The 13,257-nt window shown below is 37.4% G+C and overlaps 1 protein-coding gene across 2 annotated transcripts in view; it reads left to right on the top strand.

Moving 5' to 3' along the window:
• Nucleotides 1–13,257, top strand: part of CYLD (ubiquitin carboxyl-terminal hydrolase CYLD) — a 645,450-nt gene that overhangs the window by 463,659 nt on the left and 168,534 nt on the right. For both annotated transcript variants that reach the window (XM_090382243.1, XM_090382244.1), the window contains exon 12: nucleotides 5,354–5,474. In XM_090382243.1, the coding sequence (XP_090238369.1) occupies nucleotides 5,354–5,474 (121 nt within the window). The remainder of the gene's footprint in view (nucleotides 1–5,353; nucleotides 5,475–13,257) is intronic.

Genomic DNA, 13,257 nt, shown 5'->3' with positions numbered 1-13,257 from the left:
CATTCTTCAAGACCTGTATGCCATAGGACACCAAGGTCAACTCCTGCCAATCATAGAGTTACCTTATAAATATTATTATTTTTAAAGTGAGTTGTCGTAACAGTATTTCACAATCTCTTGTCTCAAGATACTACAGTGATCAATACTCAGTGCTACACTCTTTAATAATAGAATAAACAATTTAACACAGAATATTTCAGGTGACGTAGACATTTGCCCATGACCTTGCAAGATCTTGCCATTCCCAGAATATGAGTTCCATTGAAAAACAGCTGCAGCTAACAATAAACAAAGTTGTTTCATGGACTTCATGTAATGGTTATTTTCTATTGGCTTCCAAAACTACAGCCATTCACCTTTGTAAAAGGCATCAACTACATGCAGAACCTGAATTAGCAATGGCAGAGGCATACAATGCCAGAAAGCAAGCTTATGCAGTATTGGCAAAAAAAAAAAAAAAAAAAACTCCCATTTCACCCCTCCATTCATTCCAAATGTCTGTCCAGCTCAGCCTTAAATTTATTTAGGCTATTGACTTCCACAACAGAAGATAAGATGTCTGTCCCACCAGTCAACTACCCAGTGGCTAAAGTCAAATTTCTGCACTATTCTACAACTGTCTTTCCTCAATTTGAATTTATGTCCCCTCAGGTTCTTAATCTGAGCGAGAGGATGAATATCATCAGCATTCAGCTTGCTCATTCGAGGCCTTATATACCACAATCAGATCACCTCGCATGTGCTTACTCTCCAGTTGCTGCAAATTGCAGAACTTAAGCCTTTCTTGGTAAGAGCACCCCTTTGTTCCTCTCATCAAACTTGTTGCTCTTCTTTGTACTCATTCTAGAAACTCTACATCCTTCCTAAAATGAGGCCTCCAGACCTGTACACAGTACTCCAAGTGTAGCCTGACAATTGCCTTGTACAACAGAATAATTACCTGCATGTCCCTGCTAGCAAAATTCCTATATATCATTGACAAGACTCCATGACCTGCCCTGGGAGCCCGTATGCACTGCTCAACAAACTTCATATCTGACTGCACAATTAACCCCAGGTATTTTTCACTTTCCACTTCCTTGAGTGTAATACCACATAGTTGGTACATTTCTCTTGGGTTATTGCTACCCATATGCAATACTTTGCATTTGTCAATGTTGAACTTAAGAACTCTAGTACTACCCTGCCAACCTTTGTATCATCTGCAAACTTGGGACATTATGCCTGATATAAATAATATAATTCACTGGGAACTCAACCAATACCAATTACCAACAATATCCGATACTTGGGCATGATTTTGACACCAAACTGACATTCCAGAAACATTTACCACAAACCTGAACTGTCTGTATGAAAAAGCTGGCTCTCTCTCCACAGCAACAGGTGCAATTTGACCAAAGTAGCCCTTGTGCCAAAAATAACCACTACAACAACAACAACCCTCACTCTTGTGTCTACTTATGTTCTACCAACACATCACGCCTTTATATACCTTCATCAATATCATTGATAGATATACAAAACAACAATGGGCCCAATACCAAACCTTGTGGCACACCACTAATAACATTAATCCACGTAGAGCAGCACCCATTGATCACCACTCTCTGTGTTCTCCCACTCAACCATCCTTTTATCCATGTAGCAACTTGCCCTTAATGCCATACTGCTCCAATTTGTACAGTAGTCTTCCATGTGCAACAGTATCAAAAACTTTCCTGAAATCCAAGCACAGCACGCCCTCGTCATAATGCAGTTCGCTTTACGCTGATTCAGTATAATGCTGTTCTTATATTATAACCCGTACCTGACTATAACGTTGTCACAAATCACTATAACTCTCTTTTACAGATTACATTTTTAGCATATTTAACGAAATCATTTCATTTGATGGAGTTGATAGTTTGAAAATGAATAGCAAAACAGCATTAAAATGTTTCCCACGCCGACTTGAGAAATTTTCCCCCACTCAGTGAAATTTTCTCACGCTAATGTAATTGCATACAGTGACTTGTTATGTAGTTCTGAGATCAACATTTTAAAAAATTATCAAGTATATTGCTTGTAATATTTGCGTTATATGCATTTAACTGAGGCGCCTCCGTAGCCAGGTGGGCATGAGCAGCAGTGCATAGCACATGCTTCTTGATTAGACCGGGGTTCGAGCCTGTGACCACCAAATACGGAGGATGCGGAAAGGTCAGGGAATGACCACGCATATCCCCGAAATAATATGGCCTTAGTTGCTAATGCTCCTGAAACCCAAATAACAGCAACAACAACAGCATTTATCCGAAGCTAGTCATCACTCAGTCCAGTATTAGACATCGTGCGTAGTGGACAGTTTACTCGAACATTACTGTAGTGTTTTGAATGTCTCCTATTCAGAGCCTTTATGTTGAAGCAAATGAACAACCATTATCACCCAAAGTAAGCAGTTGTCTCTAATGTATACTTTCAAACTGAAATCCTTGCAGACCATCCTCAGTGGACATCTGTTTTTAAGCCACAATGGAAAAATTTGTACAACACTTGTCAGACTGCCAATTGTCCTTTTGGTATTTGGATCCAAGCACTACTCCAAGATTTCCATATTATAGTAGACAAGGTTGCTGAAATACCAAAGCAAGCCCTTCCACCCTGGCATGCTTACTTTCTATCATGTGACTTTCCCTTAAGAACTGGATAAAGTCAGATACTCCATCATCTGTCTACCTGCAGCACTATTTAGCACACAGCTGAACACCGACTTCTTGCCAGTTTTCATGGACAGCTCAAAGTTGGACTTGTGTAGGATCTACTGCTGTCTTTACAGACACTACTATATCATGATATAGTTGTGGTTGCAGTATATGCTGGATTCTCCCTGAATCAAGCATATACACTGCAGAACTGCAACCTTGGTGAGGTAACCTCCTTCAATAGTTACCAAATGAAATTATTTTAACATTTTATTACCTTGTCTTGGTGCATAACAGCCTTTGTTGCTAAGGTTCCAAAACCATAATTAAATACCAAAGGTTTATTATATATATATTCTGATTCTTTGAGTGTATTACAAGCCTTATTATCTTTGAGATACAATTCTTATCCAGTTCTGTCTCAGGTTCGGCAAAAGATACACTCTCTTTATGAACGTAAATTTGATATTTGCTTCTGCTGAATTCCTACCCACTTTGGTATTAGGAGAAATGATTTGGCTGACGCCATAGCCAAATCAGCACTTGTCATTAATAATCATTGCCTGTCAGGCCTCTATGCAGACTACAGGCAAATAATACTCAGAAAGGTGCATTCCCAATGGCAGGATTCATGGAACAGATAGACTACAAATAACTTACACTAGATAAAGTCTGTAATCTAACCGGGGCAGGCTTGTCTGCACAGGAATTATAAAGAGGAAGTTGTTCTTGCTTGCAAAGACACAGACATCTGACCCCCTCCCCCCACCACTATTCTCTCTGTGAGACCTATTTTGCTTGACTATATGGATTTTAATGATACATGCTTTTATTCATCTGACTGAGCCTGATATATTCATATATATAAAATGCTCCCTATATTAATCTATATATTGCCTTTTACCTTATACTTCTTGAACATTTGGTGAGGTAACCTCCTTCAAAAGATACCAAATGAAATTATTTTAACATTTTATTTAACCTTGTAACATCCTTTGTTGCTAAGGTACCAAAACCATAAACCTAACCTAAGCTTCCCCTTCCCCCATATTCAAATAAAACCAGTTTACACTCATTTCAAAAGTATACCAATGATGTTTTTAAAATAAATCAATCAAGAAGGAAGGAATAACTTTACCATTAAGAAAAAAAATTGATTAGGCAGAATTTAAATTTAAAAATGTAAACTAAAGGTCCACACAAAACATAACTTAAACCTAAGAAAATCAAAGCAAGGTAGACTCTACTGCCTTTTAATGAAATACTGCGTTGGGGACGGCATATATCAATTAATTATATTATAACAAAAATACACAAGCATTATCATTTACATATAAAATTCATATGCATGCATGCATGGTTTTCAGGATCATTTAAAATACATTTCAAATAATGTGTTTTTTTATATACAGAATGTTTGTCTTGAAATCAACTGTTAAGTACTGTAATCTCCTTTTCTTGCTTCCAGTAGCAAGTTTACAATAGATTAAACATGAAAATAGCTTTTAAAATGAAGAGAGAGAGAGAGAGAGAGAGATTAGCCATTGTTATCCAGTTTGGAATGAAAATCCAGAAGTTGATGAAATTGAAACCAGTGATACATAAATAGATGTAGTAGATATTAGTAGCCTTTAAACAAAAAAAATAATAATAATAAAAAATAACAATGATTTATTTATTTTTGCATTTTTTAATTAGTATTTGATTTCTGATAATAATTTCACTATAATTTATAGGCAACGATGTCAAAATAAAAATATATTAATATTTAAAAGCATTTGTGTACAAATTTTCATATTTTACAAACTTTTGAAACTTCATGAAGAAACTCAATGCAGAAGAAAGCTGCCATTAGAAAACTCCCAGCCATATACCCACCCACATTAAAGAACAGTGAATTCATCAAATCATTAAGAACATTAATCCCTTCAAGAATGAGTTTATCGAACTCACTCCTCCCGATATAATTAATGTAGTTGTTGCTGAAATTGTATTGAATTGCATTTCATACAATTTTCAGAAATGCATGCAAAACATTTCTGAAATATGCCTCTGTGTTTTAGTAAATCTGAAGAATGAAATGAAATTATTTAGAGTACACAGCATTTTATGTTTATAAAATAATAAGAGAAGCTCAATATGATATGTAGAACACTTCCATATGATACTCTCCAGAAATTAAAACGAAAACAATTAAAAAAAAATCAAAAATCTTACAGTAAGTAATAATTAATAATAATTAAAAATCAAATGAACACAATTAAAAATGAATTTAATGCAATTAAAAAATTAAGTAAAAATTTAAGGGAGGAAGGAAATTTGTTTTGCAATTTTTTTTGTTAAATAATTTTTTTAATTGCATTAAATTGATTTTTATTGTGTTCATTTGATTTTTAATTATTGTTAATTATTACTTACTGTAAGATTTTCGTTTTTTTTTTGTTTTTTTTTAAATTGTTTTCATTTTAATTTCTGGAGTCTTCGGAAGTGTTCTACGTATAATATTGAGGTAAACTTCTCTTATTCTTTTACAAATATTAATATCAAGATAAAACGTATTGAGCATTATAGCTCTGGTTCACACTATCAAACAGCATTTTATGATATGTATACATGATTGTAATGAGTATATTTTGGTGATCTTGTTTTCCCTTTATCTTATTTTATAGTTCAGGACAGGAATCATACTTTTATCAGCTATTTGTTGAAAAAGATGAAAAACTGTTGTTGCCCACTGTACAGCAGCTGTTTGATCAATCATTTCTTGCATCAGATATTAAATTATGTGAGGTATGTGTATATCTTTTTGATTTTATACACAAGTGTTAAATATTCTGTACTTTAAAAAATTTTCATACTGGAAGTAGCAAGGGTATCAATTACGGTTTACTGGAAAGTAATGTGTAATACATTTTCAAAAATTTCTACTTAATATGGTGTATTCATTAAATCATTCAGACAGAGCTTGAGAAAAATAAAATATGAAATAATTATATAATGGTGAGAGTCAGAGCCATTTAGGAATCTAGGAATGATAACCTCTTTCCCTTTCAAGCAAATGTCCAATAGATTGTTAACTGTATACCTTGAAGCTTTCTAGCAGCCTACATCACAAGGAAAACTTCATGTCTACTTGTGTCATAATCCTTAGATCTTTCTTATCCTGAACAACCACCTTTAATTCCATATTCCCTAATCTGTAAGTTGCCCCCAGGTTTCATTTTTTGAATTGAAAAAAAAAAAAAGCCTTGGCATCATTCTTGCTACATTAGTCCACCCAATAATTACTCAATGTAGGTTAAAAAAAAAAAAAAAAGCTTTACAGTGAATATAAATATCAAAAGTACTTACTCTTCTTAAAAAGCATGAAAAGAAAGTTTTTTGAGCTAGTCAGATAGTAGTTAATCATTTAAGAATCATTTCTTAAATGATTTACTGTAGGAAGCACAGAAAACCTTAACCAAAATAAAATCAAACTATTTCTGAGAAAATATTAAATATTTTAAATAAAACTTTTAATTTTAAACTGAGAATTTTATTAAATTTTTTAGTTTGAACACTAATCAGGATTTTATGACAATTAGTTAATTGCAGTCTTACAGATATATTATATTATAATATTAGGATTCGCCAAAGGCTTTTGATGTACCAACCAAAAATAAACATAAACAACAAATTATGCACTTCCCTTCCTCATAAAGGCATCTGTTTGACCTTTGAATTGCTTCAAACTATTAGCATTAGCATTAGTAGAGGCATTTGATACAAGAAAGCAAGCTTATGCAGCATCAGCCAAAAAAAAAAAAAAAAAAACCACTTCCACTTCACCTCTCTGTTCGTTCAAATACCTGTCCAGCTGAGCCTTAAACTTATTTAGGCTATCAACTTCCACGACAAGGGATGGAAGTCTGTTCCACCAACCAACCACTCGCTGGCTAAAGGCAAATTTCCGCACGTCTATCCTACATCTGTCTTTCCTCAATTTGAATTTATGCCCTCTCAGGTGATTATTCTGAGCAAGAGGAAGAATCCCATCAGCATTGAGCATGCTCAAACCATTCAATGCTTTATACACCTCTATCAGATCACCTCGCTGGTGCCTAGTCTCCAGACACTGTAATTTGCAAAACTTAAGCCTTTCTTCGTAAGAGCACCCCTTTGTTCCATTCACTAATCTTGTTGCCCTTCTCTGTACTCGTTCCAGCATCTCTATATCCTTCTTGAAATGAGGCCTCCAGACCTGTATACAGTACTCTAGGTGTGGCCTGACCATTGCCTTATACAAGGGAATAATCACCTCCTTATCCCTGCTAGAAAAATTCCTATATATCATTGACAATACACCATGAGCTACTCTTCCAGCCCGTCTGCACTGCTCAGAGAACTTCATATCTGCCTGCACAACAACCCCCAAGTCCCTTTCATTCTCTACCACTGTCAGTGTAGTACCACAGAGTTGATACGTTGCTCTGGGGTTGCTGTTTCCCATGTGTACTACTTTACATTTGTCAATGTTAAACTTCATTTGCCACCTCTCAGCCCATCTGCTCAACCTTTCCAGATCCTGTTGCAGCAGCATAGTGTCAGTAGTGTCCTTGACAACCCTGCCTACCTTTGTATCGTCTGCAAACTTCGACATTAAGCTTGATATACCATCATCAATATCATTTATGAATACAGAAAACAATAATGGACCCAACACTGAGCCCTGAGGGACTCCACTAATAACATTAGTCCACGATGAGCAGTGTCCATTGATTACCACTCTCTGTCTTCTCCCCGTCAGCCACCCCTTTATCCACAGCAGCAATTTTCCTCCAATGTCACACTGCTCCAATTTGGGCAGCAGTCTTCCATGTGCAACAGTATCAAAAGCCTTTCTAAGATCCAAGTATATAATATCAAAGTTATTCCCTACATCCAGTTCCTTTGTGACCGCATCAGAGTATCCAATCAAATTGGTCAGGCAAAACTTCCCCTTAACAAAACCATGCTGTGTCCGAGCTATAACTGAAGTCTTCTCTAAATGATCCTGCAGTGTCTCTTTAACTAGTGCCTCCATTAATTTTCCTGGAACAGAAGTTAAACTCACAGGTCTATAATTGCTTGTGTCAGCCTTTGATCCTCCTTTGTGAATTGGGGTCACATTTGCACATCTCCAGTCTGTAGGTACCTCCCCTGAGTCCAAGGAAGCTCTCATAATTATGGCTAAGGGTTTACTTACTTCCTCTGCTGCCTCCTTTAATATAACTGGATAGATCCCATCCACCCCAGGTGCCTTTCTTGTGTTTATCTTCAACAGTTTCTCCTCCACTTTACTCTCAGTTATTACAAGATTCTCTAGCTTACTGCTAGAGTTGAATACACCCCTGGCTTTCCCCTCACTAAATAACTCCTCATGTGTGAATGTCGATGCAAAATATTCATTTAGTTTGTTAGCTACCTGAGCAGGATCATCAACAGTTGACCCATCTATATCAAGTAGACCAATCTGATTCATCCCCTTCCTTCTAGAGTTTACATAAGTAAAGAACTCTTTGCTGTTTTTCTTTGCATCCCTTGCCAAAGATTTCTCGTAATCTGCCTTCGCCTGTCTAACCTCCTTTGTAACTTGGTTACAGATCAACTTGTATCTATCATAGGCTTGTGTGTCATGTGTTAATTTGTATGTATCCCATGCATGTTTCTTCTCTGCCATATGCCTCATGAGGCGCATTATAGCCCCAGCAGCTTATGCGCCATTAAACCTCCATAACACACACACACACACACATATGCCTCATCAGTTCATTTGACATCCATTTAGGCCTAAACCTTGAACAATATTTCTTAGTTGGTATGTAAAGCCTAGTAGCTTCCAAGGTAAGTTCTTTGAATGCTTCCCATTTTGCATTTTTTGTTGGTAAAATCATCAGTTGGTCCCACTGTATAGAATTTAAATACTGTCTCAGTCCATCGTAGTCGCCTTTACGAAAGCAATAACCCTTCCCTTTACCCCTAATGGTAGTTACCTCTTTGAGTAAATCCCACTTCAGCACAATGTGATCACTGCCACCTAGTGGTTCCTTTATCTGCAGATTCTTAATACATGAAGAGTCACTGCTGATAATCAAATCAAGAGTATTCCTCCCTCTAGTTGCCTCCCGAACATGCTGATGTAGAAAACAATCATCCAATAAATCCACAAAAGCCTTGCTAGTGTGTGAGTGACCAGCCCCCAAACTCCAGTCAATATCTGGGAAATTAAAATCTCTCATTATAAGACTCTCTGATTTACTGGCCCACTCTATTTCCCTGTACAGTTTCTCATTATACTCATCAGAGTCATTAGGCCTATAGCACACTCCTACTCTCAATTTTGATCTCCCAACTTATGTCACACCAAACTGACTCGACACTGCACTGTCCTGCGATGTCCACTGGCTTCACTTCCTTGGATTTTATGTATTTCTTAACTAATAGCATAACCCCTCCTCCCTTCCTATCCAGTCTATCCTTTCTGTAGACGTTGTTCTCCCCGAATTCCAGTTCTGCATTCATTATATCTGTGTGACACCAAGTCTCTGATATCCCAACAATATCTGCCTTTGATGTTTTGAGCAATACCTCAAATTCATCAAATTTGATGAATTTGAGGCCTGTGCTACCTGTGGAAGCAACTTGTACCAGTAATCAATAGCTTGCTAGCTAAAAGAAAATACAATGGTTTTTTTTTTTTTTTTTTTCCCAGATGAGGTCTCCATACTTGAACTCAGTATTCCAAATGCAGTCTTACAATTGCCTTATACAGTGGGATTATGACTTCATTGGTATGAATTAAATATTAGTATTAGCAGAGGCATACGATGCAAGAAAGCAAGCTTATACAGATCAGCCAAAATCAACTTCCACAACAAGAGATGGAAGTCTGTTACACCAAACAACTATCCATTGGCTAAAGGTAAATTTCCACACATCTGTTCTACAACTGTCTTTCCTCAATTTGAATCTATGCCCACTCAGGTTCATAATCTGAGCAAAAGGAAGAATCACATCAGCATTCAACTAGCTCAACCCATTCAAGCCTTATGCACCTCAATCATATCACCTTGCATGTGCCTTCTCTCCAATTTGTGGAACTTAAGCCTTTCTTGGTAAGAGCACCACTTTGTTCACCCCACAAATCTTGTTGCCCTTCTTTGTACTCGTTCTGGCAACTCTACATCCTTCCTAAAATGAGGCTTCCAGATCTGTACACAGTACTCAAAGGTGTGGCCTGACCATTGCCTTATACAATGGGATAATCACTTCCTTATCTCTGCTAGCAAAATTCCTATATATCATTGACAAGACTCCATGGCGTGCCCTGGCAGCCCGTCTGCACTCCAAATGGGCTGCCAGGACAGATCATCCCCACTCAGCAAACTTCATATCTGACTTCACCATTACCCTCAGGTGTTTTTCACTTTCCACTTCCCAGAGTGTAGTACCACACAGTTGGTACTACACTCTGGGAATGGTATGTTTCTCTTGGGTTATTGCTACCCATATGCAGTACTTTGCATTTGTCAATGTTACACTTCATTTGCCACTTCTCACCCCATTTGCCCAACTTATCTAGATCAAGTTGGAGTAGCATACTGTCTTTACTGTCATTAACAATCCTCCCAAACTTTGTCTCATCTGCAAACTTGGACATTAAGCCTGATATACTTTCATCTATAGCATTGATGAATACACAAAACAGCAATGGGCCCAGCACCGAACCGTGGAGAACTCCACTAATAACATTCATCCATCAAGAGCAGTGTCCATTGATTACCTCCCACTCAACCATCCCTTTATCCATTGTAGCAACTTACACTTAATGCTATAGCTCCAACTTGTACAGCAGTCTTCAGTGTGCAACAGTATAATAAGCTTTCCGAAATCAAAGTATATGATATCAAAATTATTTTTTGCATCCATTTCCTTTGAGATCACATCAGAGTATCCATTCAGATTGGTCAGACAAGACTTCCCCTTAATAAACCCATGCTGTGTCTGAACTATTACTGCAGTCTTGTCTAGATATCACCTCTTTAACCAGTGACTTCATTATCTTCCTCAGAAAAGAAGTTAAACTAACAGATTTATAATTATTTGTGTCACCCTTTGAACCCCCTTTCTGAATTGGGGATAATTTGCACATCTCTGTCCATGGGGATCTCCTCTGAGTCCAAGGGTACTCTGATAATTATGGCTAAGGGTTTCCTTATTTCCTTTGCTGCCTCCTTTAATATAACTGGATAGATCCCGTCCACCCGTATTTATCAATGATACTGATGAAGGTATATCAGGCTTAATGTCGAAGTTTGCAGATGACACAAAGGTTGGCAGGGTTGTTAATGACAGTAATGGCAGTGTGCTACTGCAACAGGATCTAGATAATTTGGGCAGATGGGCTAAGAAGTGGCAACTGAAGTTCAACCTTGACAAATGCAAAGTACTGCATATGGGTAGAAGTAACCCCAGAGAAACGTACCAACTGTGTGGTAATACACTTAAGGTGGTAGAAAATGAAAAAGACCTGGGAGTAATTGTGCAGTCAGATATGAGGTTTTCTGAGCAGTGCAGACAGGCTGCCAGGGCAGGTCATGGGGTTTTGTCAATGATATATAGGAATTTTGCTAGCAGGGAAAAGGAGGTGATTGTCCCTCTGTATAAGGCAATGGTCAGGCCACGCCTTGAGTACTGCGTACAGGTCTAGAGGCCTCATTTTAGGAAGGATGTAGATTTGCTTGAGCGTATACAGAGAAGAGCAACACGATTGGTGAGGGGAATGAAGGGATTCTCTTACCAAGAGAGGCTTAAGTTCTGCAAATTGCAGTGGCTGGAGACTAGGCACCTGCGCAGTGATCTGATTGAGGTCTATAAGGCCTTGAATGGGTTGAGCATGCTGGATTCTGATGGGATCCTTCCACTTGTTCAGATTACCAACCTACGGGGGACATAAGTTCAAATTAAGAAAGGACAGATGTAGAATAGATGTGCGGAAATTTGCCTTTAGCCAGCGGGTGGTTAATTGCTGGAACAAACTTCCATCTGTCGTTGTAGAAGTTGATAGGTTAAATAAATTTAAGGAGGAACTGGACAGGCATTTGGAGGGAATGGTGTGATTTTTTTTTTTTTTTTTTTTTTTTTTGACTGATGCTGCATAAGCTCCTACACTTGCTTTCTTGCATCATGTGCCACTACTACTACTACTACTACTATCCCAGGTGCCTTCCTGATGTTTAACTGCAACAATTTCTCCTCCACTTTGCTCTCAGTTATTACAAAATCAATTAGCTCCCTGTTAGTGTTTGATAAACATCTGGCCCTCTCCTCCTTGAATAACTCCTCAAGTTTGACTGTAGATGCAAAATACTAAATGATTTTATCAGCTACCTGAGTATGATCATCAGTAGTCAACCCATCTATGTTAAGTGGTCCAATCTGATTCATCCCTTTCTTTCTAGAGTTCACATAAGTAAAGAACTCTTTGCTGTTTTTCTTTGCATCTTTTGGCAAAGATTTCTCGTAATCTGCCTTTGCCTGCCTGCCTAACCTCCTTTGTGACTTGATTGCAGACTATTTTATATGTGCCATAGGCTTCTGTGTCACCTGATAATTTACATGAATCCCATACATTTTTATTCTCTGCCATGAGCCTCATTAATTCATCATACATCCGTATAGGACTAAACCTTGAACAGTATTTCTTAGTTAGCATGAAAAGCGTAGTAGCCTCCAAGATTAAGTCCCTGAAGGCTTCCCATTTAGAATTCAACATTGGTAACATTATCAGTTGAAACCACTATATATAATTTAAAAACTGTCTGAGACCCCTGTAGTCACCTTTACGAAAGAAAAAGCCCTTCCCTTTACCCTTGATGGTAGTTACATCTTTAAGTAAATCCCACATCAGTACATTGTGATAACTTTCTCCGAGTGGTTCCTTTATCTGCAAATTCTTAATGCATGAATAATCAATGCTGATTATCAGATCAAGTGTATTACTCCCTCTGGTTGCCTCTTGAACATGTTGCTTTAGAAAACAGTCATCCAGTAAACCCACAACCCACAAGTCCGGTCAAAATCTGGAAAGTTAAAATCCCTCATTATAAGACATTTTGATTTACTGGCCCATTCTATTTCTCTGCACAATTGCTCATTATACTCATCAGATCCATTAGGCCTATAACATACATCTACTCTCATTTTCCCTTTCCCAGTGCTTAGGTTGCACCAAACTGACTCAACATTGCATTGTCCAACAATGTAAATTTTTTTTTTAATGAAAACCCCAAAAATGAGACATATTAGAACCTATAGTACTTAGTACTGGGCATGGGTTGGAGGTTGAGAAGATGAAAGAAGATACTTGTTGATTGTAATTTTCAGGAAATATTTATGAAGGAAGGTTGGTTCCAGAAAATGGCAGTTGAATAAATAAATGAGTGGGTGAAAATTTGGTTCTGTGAGTTTGAAGTTAGACAGTAAATGGATGTTGGCTGATGGCGGCACATGTTTTGTCTGTTTTGCAAGAGAGAGCAGGAATTATAGAAGCCAA

The sequence above is a fragment of the Mastigoproctus giganteus genome, chromosome 10, assembly GCF_048544385.1.
Source record: "Mastigoproctus giganteus isolate SK-2022 chromosome 10, ASM4854438v1, whole genome shotgun sequence".
Classification (NCBI taxonomy): Eukaryota; Metazoa; Arthropoda; class Arachnida; order Uropygi; family Thelyphonidae; genus Mastigoproctus; species Mastigoproctus giganteus.
This window is presented reverse-complemented; position numbering and strand designations above follow the sequence as displayed.